The 21,667-nt window shown below is 37.3% G+C and overlaps 1 protein-coding gene across 2 annotated transcripts in view; it reads right to left on the reverse strand.

The window, feature by feature from the left end:
• ADGRL4 (adhesion G protein-coupled receptor L4) overlaps positions 1–21,667 on the reverse strand; it is a 76,641-nt gene that overhangs the window by 13,144 nt on the left and 41,830 nt on the right. Inside the window, exons 4-13 of one of the 2 annotated variants that reach the window (XM_009944902.2) lie at positions 16,766–16,921; positions 16,172–16,242; positions 14,322–14,495; positions 14,046–14,229; positions 11,750–11,866; positions 10,466–10,659; positions 9,027–9,197; positions 7,309–7,512; positions 6,088–6,308; positions 5,927–5,993 (exon numbers count right to left, since the gene is read on the reverse strand). In XM_009944902.2, coding sequence (XP_009943204.2) covers positions 5,927–5,993; positions 6,088–6,308; positions 7,309–7,512; positions 9,027–9,197; positions 10,466–10,659; positions 11,750–11,866; positions 14,046–14,229; positions 14,322–14,495; positions 16,172–16,242; positions 16,766–16,921 — 1,559 coding nt within the window. The remainder of the gene's footprint in view (positions 1–5,926; positions 5,994–6,087; positions 6,309–7,308; positions 7,513–9,026; positions 9,198–10,465; positions 10,660–11,749; positions 11,867–14,045; positions 14,230–14,321; positions 14,496–16,171; positions 16,243–16,765; positions 16,922–21,667) is intronic. The other variant, XM_075424782.1, reaches the window with a different exon arrangement.

Consider the following 21,667-nt stretch of genomic DNA (forward strand, 5'->3'; position numbering starts at 1 on the left):
AAACCTTAATATCGTGTGAAAGCCCTGGTCTTGCTGAGAAACTGCATCTTTTGGGTGTGGCAGTATGGAAGCTGTGGCTTGGAGATTAAAGCTGGTCCTGTCCACTGAACAGGGCAAGTACTCTCCAACTCAATGGTTATTTAGCACAGCAGGTATTGCTGTTGCTGAACAACATTGCAGGTTGAACTAATCTGTTTCAACCAAAGTTGCAGACTCAGTCTTCAATGCCACTATATAATTAATTATCTCCACTTTATCCACAATGGCATAAGAATTACCACAGAGACAGCTTTAATGGAAACCACAGAGGAGCTAATGAAAAGGGGACTATTATTCTTCCATAAAGAATAATAAAGCTGTTGCTAGTCCCTGTAGGAAATTTATTTCCACTAAAAAGGCAGACTGAGGAATGAGAGTGGATATAAAAAAATGTTTAAAACAGCTATTTTCTGAAAAAAGTACAGTAAATGGTACAGAGTATGCTTTTCTCATCTATCTAAAAAAGATAATTAGGCATTGAACACAAATAACTCTTTGGAAAAAAACCACCAAATTTTCCAAAGTATAAATATTCACCAGAAAATGTGAGGTGGTTGTATGGTTTGTTGTAATGGAGGTCAGAGGTCAAACAACCTTTTTGATAGTAATCCTTAGAATATCAAGAGTTTCGAACATGAGCTGCTTCACTGAAGAAGAGGAATAACAGTGTGAAGAAGCCCAAAGAGGCAGTGTACTTGATTACACCACTGTGGCATGATTGACCTCAGAGGGGCTGCTTTACCTTTTTTTTTTTCTCCCCTTTTTCTTTTTTGGGAGGGAGCAATGGACTGTCAGATCATGCTCAGTATGGAAGTCTGGGAAAAGGTAAAACTTTAAACTCTTTGAATATTTACTTTCTACAAGAAAGATGTTCAGTTTGAATGGCCTAGATTAAGTACATGAAATTTGTGAGTATATGAGAAAACAGCAGAGTAATGGATTTGCCAGGAAATTTTTCTACATTGATTGCAGCGGTATTACTAAACCTGAATCAACCTAAATGTACAGAACTGAATAAGTATTAGAGCTGTCCAATAAGATTTGATGAATACACTATTACATTAATTTTACCTTTTTTGTTGAATAAATTATTTGACAAATAATGGTAAAATTCATCAAATAAATTATCTGATTAATGTATTTTTTAAGTAATTGACTAGCTCTAATGAATATGCAGGCGGTTCCTTAATGAAAAGCATTACTCTACTGTTAGCCTGCTTTCATAACTCATATGTCACTTTTTTGTATTTTGCAACTGCAATCTGTATATTTTATTCATTTGCCCATTCATTTATACAAGGGAAGTTCAAAACAGTATGGTTAATCAATCACTGCAATTCTTAGAATATTTTTGCTTTACAGTTGATTATTCATTACATTTATTACATACAGGAATGCTTAATAAAAAGAACTTGGCTTTTCTGAAGACACCTCTCGGTGTTCCGAGCCAAGTTTACAAGAATGCTCTGAAAATTGCAGGGTCCATTATAAGCCATTTTTGTAGTTGCAAACAGTACAATTACCAATTGTTTCAAGAAACTCGAGTTTGAAGCCAAGCCAGACACCTTGAAGGTCCCTGAAAATACACATTAGAGGAGTAAAACAAGGAAGAACGTACAGGAGCCACCTCCTCACTGCACAGCGCGAGTATGTTTGGATAAAAGCCACAAGAGGATTATTTGGATGATGTTCAATTTTGGAAATGTTCCACCCTCAAAGAAAAAGCCTGTATTTTGTTATTACAGAAGTGATCTCAACAAATGATACTGATAGATTTATACTGTTAAATGGAAAATTGCACCTATTAATGTTGGAACATGTCACACTTCTGAATCGTGGTTCCTCACAGAGGTATGCCAATTTATTGTGACAGTGACAGAGGGTACAACAGTCAAGTCTGTATGACTCTGTCAGTACTGCAAAGGTGCAAATCATGTTATCGTGGGTGACTTTAAACTTGCTGCACAAAGCTCAGCTGAACAGATTTAATGGTAGAAGGTTGTAGGAGAGAGGTATGTAGAAGCGTTGCCTATAGCTGCACTTGGAGTAGCAGCAATTCTTTTCCAAATTCTCGTTTTAGTGACTTGTAGACTTTCATAAGTACGATGTTAATAGTCTTTGCCTAACCCTTCCAAATGATATCATTTCTACTGCCAGCTGGACAACTAATATAAATCTATCCCTCACAATACCTACAAGTGGAGGGACTTATTCTGTGTCCACAGAGTTTAAAACCTGAAGTTTCCAAAAAAGTCAGTGCTGCAGAATAAAGCCCTTACACAGGCCTGCACCCACTCAACACAGAGCAAGCTGTCATGTCAGAGGTGGGGAAAGCCCTGTAGAAGTCCTCCACAAGGGGAAGGAATTTGTTATTGGCTTACATTACATACTCATCAAAACTGCAGTCACATTACCCTGCAGACAAATGATTATTTCCATACTACACACTTCTTATTAAAGGGAGAGCATTATTGCAAGTGTATTACAAAAGAAAAGAAAATGTTCCAGGGACTTTTTTTTTTTTTCATTTTCATACCTTTTATCTCTGGAGCTCGTATTTGTATTTGCCTCAATCAGGCATGGGTTGTGGTGTGTGTGAATGCTTGTCCCTTAAAGCATGTGATAAACTCACTTTTCCATTAAAAAGTTTAAATACTTGTTATAAATAATTTCTCCATACTTGTATGCTTTGATCTAATCTACTGCATAGTTTTAGCTAAAATGTTTGTGGTTCTAAAGATTACAAGTATTAGGAGGAAGAAGTAAGTTGTAGAAATTATCTTCAGCTTGCAGCTTGCTTTACAAAGGTTTAAAATACCCTTTCTTTGCTAACTCCATCTAAAGAGCTTCTCACCTACTCCTTTTCATGTACAGTCACCAATCTAATAATAATAATAATTTTTAGATGGGATCAATAAGGCCATTGCTTTGCACTTAAGAATTCTAATAGGACCGTAATCTAAATAAGCAAACACCTTCAGAAGTAGTGTTTCTGCTCAGGCAATCAGAGGACAATATAGTTTGTACTCTTGATAAACACTTGAGCTCCCTGTGCTTCACTATTACTGCAGATTATAAATCCAAGGATGTGTTTGAAACAATGCGTCCTGAGACAGAAAATCCGTTGGTACAGAACCAGTTCTGTTCTTCACCATTTACATGCTGTCTCAAAGGCATATTACAATATATTCCAAACCAAAAATCTCCTGGGTCCCCATGCACAGAAACTGCAAGCACCATTTGGGTACATGGGCATTTGCGCTGACAATTTCAACATTTTTGTGCAAGAATCACATTTGTGGTGAACGGCTCTCCTGAGATTTGGTATCCAAACCCTCCAGGCTAGCTGGGAAAACCTGCAAACTCAATGCTATTAGTAAAGCTCAGGATTAAACGTAAGCTTCAAGCTGCCAGATTTTGCAGCTTTCTATATGAATGTTGTTGTGCCCTATCTGGTTATCCCAGAACAAAAATAACATTTCCTTCTCAGAGTCCTTACTTAGCATTTTTTTTCTTTAATTAGCTGTGGGCAGAATAGAAAACTTGGAAGAGACTGGCTTCTGTAATGAAAAGGACCTCCTGAGTGGCTCCACTTTGGAAAGAGTTTAATCTTTGTTACGGTGGTGCCCATGCAGTATGCTCAACAGGAAGACTAGCCAATGGAAACAGAATTACCGCCACCAACATGCCTTCCACAGAGCAGACATCTAACACCAACTTAATCTTCTAGACTCAGTGCCCATTTTCAGAAGATTTTCCTTATTTTCCTTAGACGATAACCTAGGTAGAACGTGAGCAAATTACCTAGCTCCTTGCACTCTTTGTAAACATCCCTCTTGCAGTTCAGGCTTCAATTTGCTGTCACCTCACCAAAACAAGCTGTCCAAACGCTCAAAAAAGTCACAGAGCAGACGAAGCATTTTGCTGAAAGCAGGTTGCCTTTCCTCCCAAGTCTAGCAGTGCACGATTATGAAGAGACAATAATAAAGGTATGTGAATACTGTGAAAACAAGCTATGACAAAATACTTACACAACACACAAAAAATGGCAAAACCACCACAGGGCTGTTTGCTGCCCAGCTACAGCTCCTTTGTGTGGCTTCAGTTAGGCAAAGGAGTGGGAGAAAAGAAAGAACCTGTCTGGCTGCTATCCTCATCCACAGGAGGACTGCACTGGTGCATAGGGCCCGTATCAACTTCTATCACCACCTGTTTTTCTTCTAATTTGCAGAGATTGCTGGAAGATCTGGAGTGCTCAAAGAACGGCTATGAGCCTCAGAGCCCAGCCTGCAGGATTTGCCTCTGCAGCCAGCTAGACTTGTATCAAAGCCACTGCAGACCTGTTCTGCCTCTGTACTCTGTACCTAAGATCCCACATCAGGCAAAGCTCAGCTGGAGCTGAAAACAAGGTTACAGATACATAAATTTGGGGCATTTTTTGTATTTTGGCAATGCTGTTTTCCTGTGCTCACAGTGCAGAGATATATCACTGCCCATAAATCTTCACCTGAAGGCAGACGAGGAACAGGAATGAGAGCAACAACAAAACAATCCCAACCCTGCTGCCTTCATGGAAGAAAGAGATAAGGTCCAAAGAAGAAATCGAAAATTATCAACTTAAACCTAAGATTTGTAAGGATTTCCTCGTAAAGGATGATTTCTCCCCGTGATTATGTTTTAGCGTAGTAACCTCGTGGCCATCAGGGTCATCTGACCCCAGAAGCACTGAGCCAAGCGAAGTCACAGTGTCTTGCCTCTCTTGAAGTCTGCTGTGCTCACCAGGAGGGTGACATGGGGAGGCATCACCCCACAGTTATGTCTGGCAGGTCACTCTTAGCCTATCCCCAAACTACAGGAGGAATTTGGGGTGGAATTTGACCAGAATTACATCTTTTACTTCATTGAGCCTTGAAATGGCTAATGCATTGAAATAAAATTGTTTTACTATCATCTTGTGCGTGTTAGGCCCTGCCACTTCTTTTTTACAAATCCTCACGTTTATCACCAAATAGCTTAAAAAGCAACAAAGAGCTGTAACTGACTTGACCGCAGATGTCACAAGGCCTCACCATTGCACCTTCTCCTCCTGTTAGCTCCAGCTATTGCCATATCACTGTCAACCCAGTCACACACAATAATGCCCCCCATTACAGTTGGAATGGTTTGTTAAACTTTATAGCACTTAGAAATGCTCCCGAGGCACCAAAAATGTCTCTATTCAGAACTGAACATATAATACCTGCCAAATTTGCAGGTTTGAAACCACTTCCAATAAGAATTAAAAAAGCCCTCTTCACAGCTGAAATAGGGCTATCAATACTTGACTTGTCTGCCCATGTGAAATAGTGGGTTCTTTTCTCTGACATCGCAATTTAGTTTAAAATAGCTTTGATGATGACAGGGTACACACGAGTGATAAAACCATAAAGATGACAGTGTAATCTTACAAAGATGACCGATCACTGGTAAGAGATTAAGTCATACAACATTTGAAAAACCAGATTATCTGTCTGCTAGGATAGTGCCTGTGTACACCTCCTGCTGAGCCATGCTGAGATGCCAGCAACATACAAAGATGCTACTCCTTAAAAACCAGAAATGCTTCACAGAATTGCTCAAACCATTGGGATAAAAGCAAGCAAGCAAGTAAGAAAAAAAGCTCTGATCTTATATTGAGCTTTTTTTGTCAAACATTCCTTTTTCAGGTTAGTAAAGTATTTAGATGTACAGCATATAAATAATTTAGAAACACTATAAAAAGGTCTAAATTAGCCACTTCTGCCCTATAATTAGCACTCACAGCTATGCTGGCAATGGGTGGGTGATTATTAAACACCTTTTATTATCAGTTTTATGTACTACAATAAAAAACGAAAATTATACTTACAAGAATTATTAGACATGCTGGACCTATAAAACTCCATATAAAGTTATTTTTTGTGCTGAGCCAACATCTGAAAAGTAAACAGCAGAAAATGCCTTGAAATGTGCAGTTGTGACTATTACCTCCTTATATATGTTGATTTGGACATGGAAACAGTAACTTACACTTCTGTGGTGCCATAGTATTTGTATCCCAATGCGGCGGAGATTCCAACGACCACAGCTGGACTGACGTAGCCAAAGACATAGAAATTCTTGTGCAAGAAACCCTTGTTGTAGATAACTCCCACAACAATAAGGTAGAGGTGAATACCTTCAATGCACATCCATGCAAAAGCAGCTAGAAGGAAATAATGGAGTAATCCAGCAGTAATTGAACAGAAGAGCTAGAAATTCAATCAGAGAAAGCAAGAGTCATAATTCTATTAATATGTCTCTTAATGTAACAACATACGCACAGCAACCTAGTGACTCTAAGGTGGTGGTTCAGCAGCCCAGATGTAATGCTGATTGATAGGAACTTGGCCTATACCCACAAGCACACTTGTTCATTAGTTTTTTCTGTAGGTACTGGTGAAAAAGGACTATATTCTACTTTTAAAATTGGTGCACATCTTGCTAGAGAAAGTGCATAAATATATTGACAAGGTTGATCCCATAGTTACAGCTAAGTAGTCTGTATGCTTTCCTGATCTAGACAAATATTGTAATGATTTTGAAAGAAAAGTGATTAGGCATTGCAATGAATTATTTCTGAAATAACTTTTATTTTTTGCTGCAAAGTGTTTGTAAAATTAAATTTCTCAATCAATACTGGAGTGCTACCTCAGGGATCATAGCTCATATTTTTTCAATAAATTTAAATCAAACTGTGCTATTTGTAGGAGGGTATTTTTGATAATCTATGCATAATATAATTTCCTACAACTAATCTGAGATGCAAGAATCAACAGCCCAACTTGCATGAAAAGCAACAGGGACAGGTGAAGACCTCACACGTAGAAGGGAAAGGGGTCCTCCAGCCAGCAGAACAGTATCTTAAATGCCAGCTTTTATGGAAAGCTGGCACCCAGAAAGCCACCAACGTGGCTTTGTACAGCATCCAAATGGATGTGAAAAGTGAAAATGCTAAACACATTGAGACCACAGTCTTGGTTAAGGTGACAAAGTTTAAATGAAACCCATGGAGCAAAGTCAATATACAGCAGCTCTGAAGAAGGCCCTACTTCTTTAAATGACCATTTTATATTTCCTGTTACTAGACTGTGAAGTCAGTGTCATTACAATATTCATACTGATACTAGGAAATACTAGAAGTAGATGGAAGTTCATATCTTGTACTGTATACTTACAACACAAATCAAGACACAAGTGAAAACTACCCACCTTATTATTGTTCATATTAATTCCAATCAGAAAAATAAGTTCCGCTAGGAAAAGGCTGCAGCAGAGGTTTTTGTGTATTGTCGTTCTAGTGCTTTGAATTTCACTGAAGAACCAGAATGTAAAAATGCACATGGAGAGGCAAATCAACGAAATAATTATTCCTAGCTGAGTGATTCTTGTAAGAATGTTATAATTTGTAACACCCTGTGGGAAAATTACAATATAATATTTAAAAGAATAGCTTTGTACCTTCACAAGAAAGACCTCATTCTATAATACAGTTCTTTTCTTCTTTTCTACAAAATTTTAATCAAAACTCTTTGTAGAGTTTCAGTGCAAATGTACACTTTGGATAATCTAAAAAGTATTGTTTTTTTGTGAGACACATATAATTCTAGAGGAAATTAGTAATGAACTCCATATATTCCTGTTCTTGCATTTTCTGATATTTCTTAACAAATCTGTTTATTAACATCAGTATCTCCTAATATGATTTTAAAAATCAGATCATTTTAGTGAATGATAAATACACTGGCAGTAGGACATATTTTAATATCACATAAACATTTCTAGTATAAAAAGACTTATCACAGCAGTGACTTAGATAAGCAAAATTGAATAATCGTCTTACTGAATTTGCAACACGATCAAAACAAGACTGAAATAACAATCACTTCAAACAAATGCTATTCCAAATACGTAGCATGAATATTCTCTGAAGAAACACAGGCTATTTTAATATTGGATGTGAGTATTTTCCGTATAGGAACACAGTTACATTTGCTGCTTGGTATTTACACAAAGAATCTCTGAAATACATGACTGCGCATCAGCATAAGGATAGTACTCAGCTAACCATAGAATGTATCTAAGTATTTTTTTTTTCTAAAGAAAGGACCAGAGATTATTCTCTTCCCAGCCTTCCTTTTCAAAATAACTATATAAGCACCTGCAAAGGTTTTAAATCTGAACTGAAGACTTAGGATGCCATTTAGCAACCAGGAAACAGCCTCTATCAGCATGAAATTCACAGTGTGAGAGAACTGTCTCGATACAGTATATTCATGCTAATATTCTGCTTGCTGTCAGTTCTGATACCTTATAAAGCTGCCTCCTGAGGCAGGACCTGAGCTCCTGCAGATCCCCACATAGAGCCTGGAAATCTATGGGGCCTCTTAATATAAGAAGGATATAAATTGAGTGGCCATTCTCACAGTTTTGTGCTGGTCATGAGTGTCCATGTTTAATAGTCATAAACTTCAAATTGATTATGCTGTTGCAAACTCTCAGGAGAGAATTTAAAGCAGATTTTTAAATGCCAGCATTAGACAAATGGGTGGCAAGGTTTTGTGAGGGAGAAATTCAGGGCCATATGGTTACTGACCACCAATGAAAGCCAGTTAAATCCCACAGCAGTCTTAAACTGGGATTTAAAATTAAAAGCAATGCACCAAAAATAAGCACAACAGACTGTGTATTTGGAACAAGATACTTTGCTGCATCACTGCTCTGTAATACTGCAGAAAGGACATTAGGAAATTGAAACACATATGGGAGAAATTTTGTTTGCTATGCGCACAATAAATTGTGTGTTTGCTGAAAAAAAATGAGAGACAACCTAAAGAGGGAAAAGTACATAAGTTGCACTGAAATAAAAACATAAGGAATGAAAACTGGAAAAAGTATCAAGTAAAACACTAAATTAAAATAGCACTTACAACAGAGCCACCTGAGGACATCAAAACAGCAAAATGAGTCAGATGATTACATTTGCATGAGATATGAGTGGAGTTGGAATGTGTCAGCTCACAGCCTTCTGTAGCCCAGTTGCCATTCATTGTGTCTGCTGAGTAGTTCCAAAATGCACATTTAATATCTTTATCCACAGTCTGGAACAGAAACAAGATGTTTTACTGATGGCAAAAGGCAGGATATTTCCCATTGAGAGACCTTTCTTGCATTTGTCAGCGCAATTCATTAAAAATCGCTTGTTACCATTGGAAAGTCGGGAAACAAAAAGCACATTGTGAAGGCCTCTTCCAAGCAATTAAAACATGGCTGGGAATGGAAGCATTTTATCCACACAGCTAACACACCCCACCAAACACGCAGGCTAATCAGATTCCAGAACCCTTCTGGCACTTGCAAAGGTGTTAGAATTTTTACCTACTGAAAACATTGTTATATATATCCCCGCACCTGCTGAACATGGACTAAACCCCAAGGTTACAGCCACATTGCTTGTCCTTCTCATAGTCCCTTCCAAACAAGCAGTTCAAAAACTGGGACTTATTCTGTGCATTTTAGAAAGTAATCTGGAATAAAGCCAGGGTCATAACACACCTGTTATATCAGGTGTGACAACAGCGATGGATAAGACCATCAGTACTATTTATTTTGGTTCGTGCTTACTAGCACTATGCGGAGATAAGGTCCCCACTGTACTAGATGCTGTGTATATATATGCAAATGTATATAAAGGGGATCTCTGGCTTAAATATTAGAAGGCAAGTAACAAATTTAAAAGCTGCATAATCAAGGTTAACACCTTGTCCCACTGCCTCCCTACAGAGTCACTTTCTTGTTCTTTCTGATAATTCTGGGTGCCATGTAAGATGATCCTTCATGCAGAAGTCAGAAAAATGTATATCTACTGGAAGTAAAACCCTCAGTTTTAAATAAACGCATTCAGATTTTAGAAATAACAGCACTGCAATACTATAGGTCCTGCTACTAACTCCTAGCTCCAGGTGAACTTTTTGCATTAACTTTGAAGCATTTCTTCACTTTAGTATGCATGCTTAACCATCTGATAAACTTTCAGAAAAAAACCCCACCTAAATACAGAATAATCAAGATCCTGTAATATTCTCTGGTTCAGGCATCTAGGTTTTATTCATACTACACCCCAACAAAGATGGCATTGTTGCCCTTGCTTTAGTCCATAACACTTCTCAGCCGTATCATATTTAGTATATTGTACTTATGTTGTCACATTCGAGACTGTCATTTATTTCTCTAGTAAGATAAAACTCACATCAGCAAACAACAGAATTATGTCTCAATATATCATACACTGCAAGTATAGTCACATCACATAAAATAATTAGCTATTGTTTTCTTCTATTTGCAGTTGATAATAAAAAAAACCCCTTACCTTGGCATACTTTAAGGTAAATGTTATTTTCTCAAGCTCATAGAGTGTAGGTGGATTTGAGCTAATTGCAACAGCTATAACTGATGAGCTTACTGTCTGTCTCTTCTCCGTAGTATCTTTTGAAGAGCGGTTTTTAGGTGATGAAAGCAAGGAACCGATATTGCTGTACCGCAGAAAGACAACTGCAACGGTGCCTATCAATCAAACAGACCGCATTTAGTAGTTTGTGGACTTTTTTATAGAAGAACAAAATTGAAGACATTAAGGAAACGATAAACAATTGACATTATTACTGCTGTTGCATAAAATATGCAAAACAGATGGAATCTTTGTGGAATACTTATAAAAATGTTATGGAGACAATGAAATATAGCTTTATTTAAAACAATGTAACTGCCATTAGAAATAAAAATGTGTGTTCGCATTGGAAATTCTAACTAGATATAAGCACATACGTTGTTTCCAGAGTAATATATGCTTGCTGGTGTTCTGCAGTTGGCTACATATGCGGTGTTAGGTCACATAAACCAAAGTGACTCAGATCTGAGGTAAATATTGGGCCTCTCTGAAGTACCTGGCTTGCTTTGACTTCCATTACAGTGGTGCCAGGATAAAAGACCCATAAGGAAAAAGAAAGCAAACTGTATTTTAGAACGCAGTGCTGATCTGAAAAAATGTTATGATTTTTCTCCCTGGTACTAAGATAAACCGTGATTTTAGATACTGATAGGTGATAAGATTCAGATTAGCTGGTAGATTAAGACTTAAAAGAAGAATTTCTGTGTTTATTAAGCTAGGTGGTTTAATTCCAGAGCTGTTTAAACACATTTATTTATTTTTAGTGATGACAGCAGTTGTAAGCTATTTCTGTAGCACTCTGAGGTCCAAGCCAAGATCTGGACCCTGCTGGTTTTGGTACTGAAGAATACATGTTCTTGCCCCGGTGAGATACTCTCTAAACAGAAAAGATGCACTGATTTTTGGAGAAGTGACACAGGAAGTTGAAGAGGCCAGTCCAAGGTCACACAGCAGATCTATGGCTGAAAAAAGGATAAAACTCTGGTCGCTGGTACCAAAACCAGTGTCAAAAGTCACTGGACACTCACTGTGCCACTGGAAACATTGTAAATGTCAGTCTTGAGACAATAAAGGGGTAAAATGACAAGAAAGGTGATAAAAATACCTTGAGTCCTCAGTAGACTCCACATTTGGTTATTTACTAGTGGGTACAAGTCTATCCAAGGTGTTTATTGACCCATCTACTCTCTAACCTTTGTTTCTTACCATTAGGATGAGATTCCTCTCTCTTCTTTGGAGAGATCTTTATGTAATCTCCCTCCATGTATACATGAGGGTGAATGTGTTTCATGTGGTGTGAATCAAAAGCAAAAACCTTGAGGGCTGCAAAAGAAGAAAAATAATGCACAAATCACAGCTCCATTACAGTCCATCATAATTTACAGTCGTGTTAATAAATGTGTTATTGGATTGCATAATTATAATGAATTTTAAGGATATAAAATTGTGCCAAATATTTCAAGAAAAATGCTATTATTATAGAAAGTTTGCTTAAATCTCTATGTTTTGTTATTTTTTTTTCATACATGAATTTTGCTCTCATACTTTTTACTCTTTCCATGAAAAATATGTTCTTTTATTTACCTTGCATTAAATTAGGCACTGGAAAGGATAATGTAGGTTAGTTTAGGAAGAGCTATTGCTTTATTAGAAATGCATTTCTGAAAGGGACCACAAATCACAATTATAAAAAGCAAAGAATAAAATTCTCTACTGAATAGTAACATTTGATAAAAGCCAATTTTTGAAAAGTATATATTTTATAGTTATCTATCCATGCTACCAAATGCACATTGCACCATGAAATAATGATGTGTCTTGTCGAAAAGCAAACAAACAAGCATCACCCTGCAGGACAAAAACTACATTAGAGGACATTGAGCTCTTTACTTGGTTCATTATAGTGCTGAGTTTCAATCACCCAGGATGGGAACAAAAAAAAAGTCAATCAGGCCTTTTTTAAAAACAAAGCAAAACAACAACAAACAAATCTAAAACTTGACTGATGGAGGAATATCACTAAGCTAGACCATCTGCATTGCTTATAGCACAGCACACAAAAATAATATGAGCTATTCAATAGACCAGCTGTCAGGAAATGTTTGTCAGGACATAAGGAATAGTTTTCTGTGGCTGGTGTTTTGAAAAGCTTGTAGCTCAAGAGCTTGTACCATGAAAATCATCAGAGAGATAGGGGTAATGTTGTGGGTCTTGTCCCAAAATAGACATGTGGGGCATGCATAAGCCCTGCAGGAAATACATTCATGCTGAGAATCAATAACAGAAAATCTTAGTGTTTGGGGACAATTTGGAAAAGAGTTCATAGAATTTCCCATGTTGGAACAAAAGCAAGCCAAAAAAATGATCGACCTTTCAACATGAAAATTCCTTCCCATCCTCTTTATTAGCTTTTTTTGTTGCCTTGGTCTAACTGACATCTACACTGCCACGGGAGGTTGCACTGAACTCTCTCTTCTCGACCTTCATGGCCTCAGCTCTGCGGCCACGAGAGCCTCTGCTTTCAGCCAGGGTGGTGGAGGATGAGGGGCTTTACAACCAGGTCCTGGCACCACTCCGGATCTGCTGCAGACCAGAGGTGCGCCGCACTAACATAAATCTGCTTCTACAGAGTCTATGCCATGGAACAAATCCCTCCCTAATTTTTCATCACTCTTGATAATTTAGTTTCAGAAAGGTGAGTAGGTAGTTTGACCTGCCTCAGGATCAAAGGAGGAATCTTTCTCATCAAGTCATCTTACAAAACAGCAAACCAGTAAGAGGCACTGAAGGACTGTACTGAATCTAAAATAAGAAATCAGGTCACATACAGTTTGAGTACATTCAGAAAAACAAACATGAAAGAGTGGCCATTGCTAAAGGAATCAGCAATGCTTTATTAGGAATTTCAAAAGCGGCTGGTACTAGCCTTACTCTGCTTCCACTGAAGGAATAATTAAACCCTTACTGCAGGAGAATCAGTAGGACTTGGTACAAAGACACCAGCAGACAGGGCAAGGTAGGACAGCAAAATGGCGCAGTAGTAACTGACCAATTCTCCTCCTCTGAAATTCCTCTGAAAATAAAGCCACACAAAATTTGACTTACTAGATACACTCCTTATTCCAAGTTCATTTACAGTACCTTCACTGAACCAAAACGAGTAAAAAGCTGTGTAGAGCAAATTCACATTTCATTCCATTGGTGTGTTTATGCATATAAGATACATCCAGATTCACTGTGACAATGTGACTACAATGAGAGATTGAAAGAGACTCTAAAAGGACAGGTTCTGACAGCCACTCGAGTTTTTTCTGGGCTCAATGTTCCATCTTTGAAAATCATAACACCTACACTGAAAGTCAGGTGTTAGTTCTGAAACTCATACAAATTAACACCTGTGTGTTTCACATAACACCATTTCTAATCTTCATAACTGTGCTGAAAAGCTCCTCAGTGTAATCCACATCTAAAGTAGACCTTAGATTAATTTTCTTTATCTTACCTATGTCACTTGCATTAGCATCTAGCTGTGTTGTCTTTTTGAAGTTCTGTGACATGAGAAGTGTTGCTTGTTCTGCAGTATGCAGCAGCTTAGTCAGGCTCCGTCTTTGGCTATCTACAGGAAGAGCTTCCCAGACTGTCATTTTGTCTTTTTGTAAAAAATTGTTTACAGTGTTAACCAAAACCTGTAAATAAAAGAATATTTTTAAGTGGAAGAGTCATACACTGTTTGTAAAATAAGAAAAAACCACACAACTTAAAGGCTTGATCCACTCACATTAATGGTTGAATTACTAATTGCTTCGTTGTCAGAAATGGAGTAATGCATGGTATTCAGAGATGAATAAGATAGTGCTTCAACATATGAAATCACATCTACAGGTAAAAGCGGTCCCAAAGTATGTTTATGAATTTCTTGTAACATCTCCAGGGGTGTTTTTAAACGACTAATCTGAAAAATACAAGAACTGGCATCTTAATGAAACAGGTAAAGTCACATTTCTAGAAGTCAAAGTAAACTGAAACTGTGAATTAACATACTGGCTTTTAAGATGCTTGTGCATAAAGAGAGGCACTATTTAAATCAGCAGGTTGACCTATAAAGTAGTGCTACACATGTCTGGTATAGCCCTAGCAAGCAACGATGGTTAAAAAAAAAAAAGTCATGTGCTATCATTATTTTTTTTTCTTACTGCAGCTCAGTTTTATGTATCCTAGTGCTCCAAAATGCACTAGTAAATGTTCTGCAAAAATAATTAAATATCAGCGATATGGTTACTCCGTTGACTCTTTTCTGTTAAATTTTAGCTGAAGAGGTGCGAGCAGATGGGCAATACTTGTATATTTTGTAGTTGGTTTTTTCAAACGCAGATTATAAAGCATATAGCTTAGTGAAACTGTACTGCCCATTTCACCTTCACTGCTTCAGTTTATGAACTGCTTAGTGCACTTACACAAAATAATTATTCTCAAAAGAAACAGGCTAGATAGGGTGAGGTGAAGATTAAGACTGCAAGTTTTAATCTCATTGCTGAATAAAAGAAATAGTTCTTACTTCATGATACTGTAATCTAATGAGATTTTAATCCATTGAAATACCCCCCCAACACCTGATTTGTGTAAGATCTGTAGTCTCTGCTACTGAACAGCTTGTATGGGACTTGCTTCGTCTTTGACTGCAGCTGAATAGAGCTAGAACACAGGCAAAAAACTAGGCTAAAATCTGGCACACTATTATTTACATAAAATTGAGGTATTTTGAATTATTATTTTGAATTATTATTTTGACTACATATTTAAAAAAAAACCCTCACTAAGATCCTGCTGTGGCATTTACCATGTCTTTGCACGTAGATGTGGAAAGCATGTATTATATTTAATACAGTGTATTGCAATGAAGGTTAACAAAGAAAGCATGTTAATACAATGTATATCTTACACTAAGTAAATGAAAGCCTTTAAACTGGTATCTTTCTGAATCTTGTAGCTTTGGCAAGCAACTTGATATGAAATACAAACATATACAACTGGTTTTAATTTATTTATGCTTAAGTTTCATTTATCCTTCTAAATCAGACAATACTATAGCTGTAGACTGATAAATAGCAATTTCATTAATATTTTTAATTTGCTTCAGGAATCTGCTTCTGGTGAAAAAAAATTCATTAGTTCAGAGTGTTGGAGTCTATAAATTCTGTACATCTTTACATACCAGGATGTTATTGCTCCATTTTCTATTTTGTGACTTGTTGACATTACTTTTGTAAGCTATCTTGCTGCCTTTCACTCTGAACAAGCAAATAACTGCACATCAGTAAATGCAGCAATGTGTAACTTCAGAAATTACAGAAACAGTTGAGTGATTACCAGACTTCTGAATTTTTCATGCATCACTTTGCTGGAAAGAGAACACACAGATTCCCAGCAAGTTGTCATCATGATTTGAACGTACAACTCAGTTCAAATAATTTGAAATTATTAAAAAATTTCTGTAAACATGCTTAAGTTCAATTGCATGCTTCAAACATTTGTTAAAAGCTCCTTAAGAACTATTATAATTGAAATAAGAGTTTCAAATAGAGACAATTAAAGGATTTGGAAATTAATCTATAAACCAATGCTACTTACTCCAGCTAAAGTTCTATTAATGTGTTCAGTTATACAGTCTTTGTATAGCTCACACTTGGCCTTCGGATTTTCTGTAGGAATTAGAAAGAAACTAATTATATATTGCAGTTTAATCAATACTCAATATATACTCATTGTACGAGCTCTTGTCTAAGCAATTTCCCAAGCCACCAGCATTCTGAGTTTATGCACATAAGATGCAGCATTCCATTCCCAAACTTCCACAAGAAAGATTTTACCTTGGCCAAAATTACAGCACGGGTTTAGACTCTGAGATTTTGTTTTACTCAGGTAGAGAGTTTGGCCTCTTTCCTTGGGTCTTCCACAGGTGAAGTTAAGAGGCAGCTCAAATGTGCAGAGGAGTACAAATCTGACAGCTATGAGGAGGTACCCATTATTTAAAATGGATTTCGTCACACTGGTTAGCAAAAATACATTTACAAAATGATTCTATTCTCAGGAAATGTAGATGCCACTGCCTTGCCTCTTTTTGATGTCTCGCTGATTAATCTAACTGAAGATAAAGAGGCACCAGTGGGTTTCTCAGAAGATGTAGCTCTGTAATAACACATAAACCTTTATAATATCATGTACCTTGGCAGGAAGTGCCATCATTTGGCTTAAACAGCAATTTTCCTGTGGATGGTTGATAACCTTCCTTACAGGAGCAGTTAAACCCTCCATCCACGTTTTCACAGTTTGCATGATCTCCACAGGCAACAGTTCCTTCATTGCTGCACTCATCTACATCTGCAAATATCGTGAGAAATTGAATTTTTTATTAAGTATTTACAGACTAACGCCTTGCTGCTTTGTTGATAATAGCCTTGCACACTGCAAGCAGTTTCATAATAAAATTTCATGGAATAAAAAAAAAGTAAAATCTAAAAAGGCAAACTTAATGGCAAAACACCTGTCAATTATAATGCTTAGGGATTAGAAGGATAAATCATAATTGATCATATTTTTATAGCACCACTTTTATTATGATATAATACTGCATTGTTCATGTTTTAAAACCATGAGTGTAAATATTAATTCTATGATAACAAAATGCTCGGCAGGATGCAAATCATCTGAAATCCATTTTCCAGAGATTAGACTAAATAGATTTTCTCAGCCTTACAATTCAGTTAGAAAAGGGAAGAAAACGGCAGCCTTTCTTTTAAGTCACAGCTTTAAAAAGATGCTACAAAAGATCACTCTATCCATATCATTAATCTAAGATTTAAGCTCTGTGCCCTTTAAAGTGCTTGGCGTGTCTTTTTTTTAATCCACATTTAAATTACCTTGGCCTAAAATGGCTTTTGTGCTTCTAAATAATTTGTGATTAGGCAGACCGGTTCAGTAACCGGGTGGGGCACAGTCCAAGAGTAAAACCGATGAATTCCAGTAAAGTAATGCATGAATTGATCAATTTAGGAGAGCTGGCTACTAACTCTCTAGCTGGAGTAGGGATTATTTTGCATTATTTGGCTAGCTACGGATAAAGATCAAATAACTCAATGGAGTAAGTAAACTGGGAACAATATCAAATAATTCTGAAGAATGAAGTAATGGACTGTGAAGTGCTGTGCTGGAAAGGAGAAAAAAGTGAACAGCTTTAAAACAGGTATAAGTGACGAAAAGAGTTGAAAAATGAAGTGATGCATGAGCAGATTTAAAGAAACAGCCTGAGAACTAAACTAAAGGAAAGGTAGAGAGGGGAACAGATGAACTGGAAAGGAAGACAACCTAAGTGGACAACTGGCATGACACTGAATTTGGAAAATTGGTGAAAAAGGAGAACTGATTAACCAATTAGTGAAGAAGAATATCTACCCGAATTGATAGGAGGCCTTTGTGCAGCCAGGTGGGTTTCAAGAACAAACAGACAGAGAACAGATATAGGGGGCTGGAAATGCACTATTAGCATAAAGGAATGACTTTTGCACACTTATTTTGATACACAGTCGTTGGTGGTTTTCAAAAGGGAGTGTAACAATAATGTATGTGAAACAAGGTTGCTAGAGAAACAGAAATCATGGAAGAATGGAAAAGTGTACTGTGTGTCTATGGATATTTTTAGGGAATGCATAAAGATGTCTGAAGAATACCTAGGGGCCGTCTGCCTATTTGGACAGCATTTTTGGTAGCTTTATAGAGTGTTCTTTACTAATGGCAAGAGAGCCTCTATAAATATACGCAGATGAATGTTGTTTGGGGTTTTTTTTTTGTGTGGTTTTTTTTTGTTTTTTTTGTAAAACTGTAAAATACATTTAAACTTTTAATTAAATATCACAACAGTTTCTGCATCCACACTCTTGTTGCTGTTCATGCTTAAATCCCCAGTTCCCTTTCTTCTGTCCACAATCCTAGAGGTCTTCCTGAGGTTGAAGGAGATGGTTGAGGCCCACCTCACATTCACATCCCCATTTTCGTCACTGAGCAGTAGCTCCGATTTGCACATGAATCACTGCGTATTAAGCCTGTGGTTCAGAAGGTCCCTTTTAAAAGCTGTTCAGACTTCCACATGGCACAGGTGGGAAGAAGAACTGGAGCTGGAAGCGCATTTGCCCTCCCCAGTACAACCACCTCTGCTCTTCAGGGAGAGCCGCCAAGGAGGTTATGTTTTTGAATGGGTTTGCGCAAGCACAGAAGTTTAAAGTATGAGGTTAAATTATAATTATCTGCATTAGGGCAATAGCTTGTTTCCATATTTACTGCCCCAAACTGCAAATCTTTTTCTTTATTGGACTGAGTTTGGCATTATCCATATTTCTATGGTTTCTGTGACCTCAGTATTCATAGTCAGGGAACTAACCGCACTATACATCAATGAATCTGGCACAAGTGAAGAAAAAGGGGGAAAAAAAAGCGTGATACAGTGCTACACGCAGGCTACCTCATAATTATATGCTGTCATTTAAAGACATAAGGCCAAAGTTCTTACTCTTGGCATTTAAATAACCTCTCTCATCAGTAAATTATAAAGCTCTTTTTGAAACAAGTGGGTGCCTGTCAGTGCCCTGTTGGGTGACTCTGTGTAAAATAGACAAACTTTAAAGAAGTTGAAGTGGCAAGGGTGAAAACCATGACAATACCAGTTTGTATAACAAGAACACACATCAGCCTTATACCAAAGATTTCTTTGGCCTTGTCAGCTACACAGAGAAGGACATGTACATCTTAACAAGATATTCAGCATGTTATACAGTGCTAGAACACCAGAAAATGACAAAAAGCTTTGCTAAAACTTAGAATGACTTATAAATAAATATTTGAATACTTTCCAGACTACCATTACAAGACTACCATTTCCATATGATTTACTGATAGAAGCATTTCAAAATTATTATGCTTTTCATGAACTCTTAGTTTGGTAAATTATTTATTTGTTATTATGGGGCGGTCACACAAATTACCCTTCCTTTTCTAATTATGTCAGACATTAAGTGTAATGGAGATTTTAATGAGAAGTCAGGATTATCCAAAACAACAGCAGAAACTCAAGCACCAAGGCACATCTCTAGCAACAGGATGGCTATTTAAAGTCTGATAGAGACACCCTGTCGAGTATATGCAAATAGACTTTCTGCAGTTGAGTTGCCCATATGGAATGATTCCATATCATGCCTATCTAATTTACTGTTTCCTGGATAAAAAAAAATTATCCTGGATGACAAAATTAAAAGGCAATATGCCTGATCTTGCAAGGTACTAATCAGCTTCATATTCCTTTTAAATCAATGAGATTGTCAGGGGCAGCCAACAATTTGTGACAGTTGCAAGAATGCTGCTTTTAAGTTCCTGCTTTGAAATACTGTGTGCAGTAGCTGTAGGTTTTTGTTTCTTTATATTTTGTAGTTATGCCTTTTAACTGAATATGCAATTGTTGAACCACACAGGGACAACAGCTTGTGAGTGCTTTCAGCAATCCAATTTTACTGGAGCTTTGGGGTGAGGATCTCAAACCATCCTCCTTGATCTACTACGGGAGTGGGACTGGGCTGCCAAGGCTTTCGTGAGCAGTCTTCACAGACAACATTCCTGAGCAAAGCCTGAAGAACAGCAGCTTTTTAAACAGAAGAGCATTTGCCACAGCTCTGCAAAAAGCCCTGGCCTTTTAGTAAATATTCAAAACAAATCCTGGAGCTGAACTTTGAAGCTTTTATAATAGCTCCGATCAGAAAAATAATATCACCAACACCATTTAGGCTAGTGTGAAAATAGATTTATAACCTTTTATTTTATTTCTGTGCTTTGTCACTCCTCATTTACTGCAGCAGGCAAGGAAATTCCAATTAAATTAAAAGTACTGAGAACAGTTATTATGTTCAGTCTTGCCAATTACTGGATTGTACCTACATCGCTTTGATTCTTCACCAGTCAGTCAAGACAGCTTGATGTCTACATTATACCTTCTGCTTATTAGTAGCTTGCAAGTGATTGAAAAGTCGAATTGCAAAGGACTATATGTTCCCTCCCCATGTCTCCATACTGTGGAAGGCAGCAGCACACACAAAGTAGAAATAAAAAAGCCTACAAATGGCATAGGCAAAAGAAAAGCTAGCAATGTGGCATAATGCCATACCCCATTCACTGTACAACTCCCCTGACACAGAAAAGGATGCGGTGGAAAATGGGTGCCTTTCCAGTGCTCTCAGAAACACCTGAAAAAAAACTAACAGGACGTTCCTGGAAAAGGCGAAGCGGCACAGATGTCACTTTCATTTTACAGATTGTCATTTTCATGTTTTCACTCTGTTGATCAGGGTGAAAAAAGTAGGTTTATACTTCACCTTTTTATCTGCAGATGAACATTCAAGAAAATGTGAAGTCTAAGGAAAAAGCATGGCTTTTACACAGTAAATATATTTTAATAGCTCACATTCAGGACAGAAGAAAAATATCATCTTCGGAAATATCATGTCTCTGCATTCCTCTTTTTCCTTCTCCATTTCCTTTCTCCTTCTCTTTTTTTCTCTCTCCCTTCCTACCCTCCAGTTCCTCCTCTATCTGCATGTTTCAGTGTCCTCTCATCAGCAATCTGCTTGATAACATGGACAAAATACTGCTGACTCAACTCTAAACTCAACATTCTGGTTGGATTATGGGTGAATAGACATTTCCCAAAGCTGTTGTCCCAGGTTTTCTCTTGGTCGACTACCTTGAGAGTTATAATCACTTTGTATTCGGAAGTTTAGTATAGTATCCAAAGAGGGGAGAAACACACATGCGTATGCACATGGACTTTGAAATGGACTCACACACAGAGTGAGATGTACCACACTTGCACCACTGGGAACTCCAGATAGGTTTGACGGCCTAAACAAATATGTTGCATAACGGCATACTTTCCAAAATTCAGCCACAGTAATTTTGAAATTACTGCCATAGGCATTATACACATATATTAAAAAGAAAACTTCAGACTTTGGAGAATCTGAAAATATTTTGGGGCCCTATAGACTTGGGTAGGATGGAAACTTGGTAGGTCTGTCCTCCAGCTTGTAC

This window comes from Opisthocomus hoazin, chromosome 6 (assembly GCF_030867145.1).
Source record: "Opisthocomus hoazin isolate bOpiHoa1 chromosome 6, bOpiHoa1.hap1, whole genome shotgun sequence".
Classification (NCBI taxonomy): Eukaryota; Metazoa; Chordata; class Aves; order Opisthocomiformes; family Opisthocomidae; genus Opisthocomus; species Opisthocomus hoazin.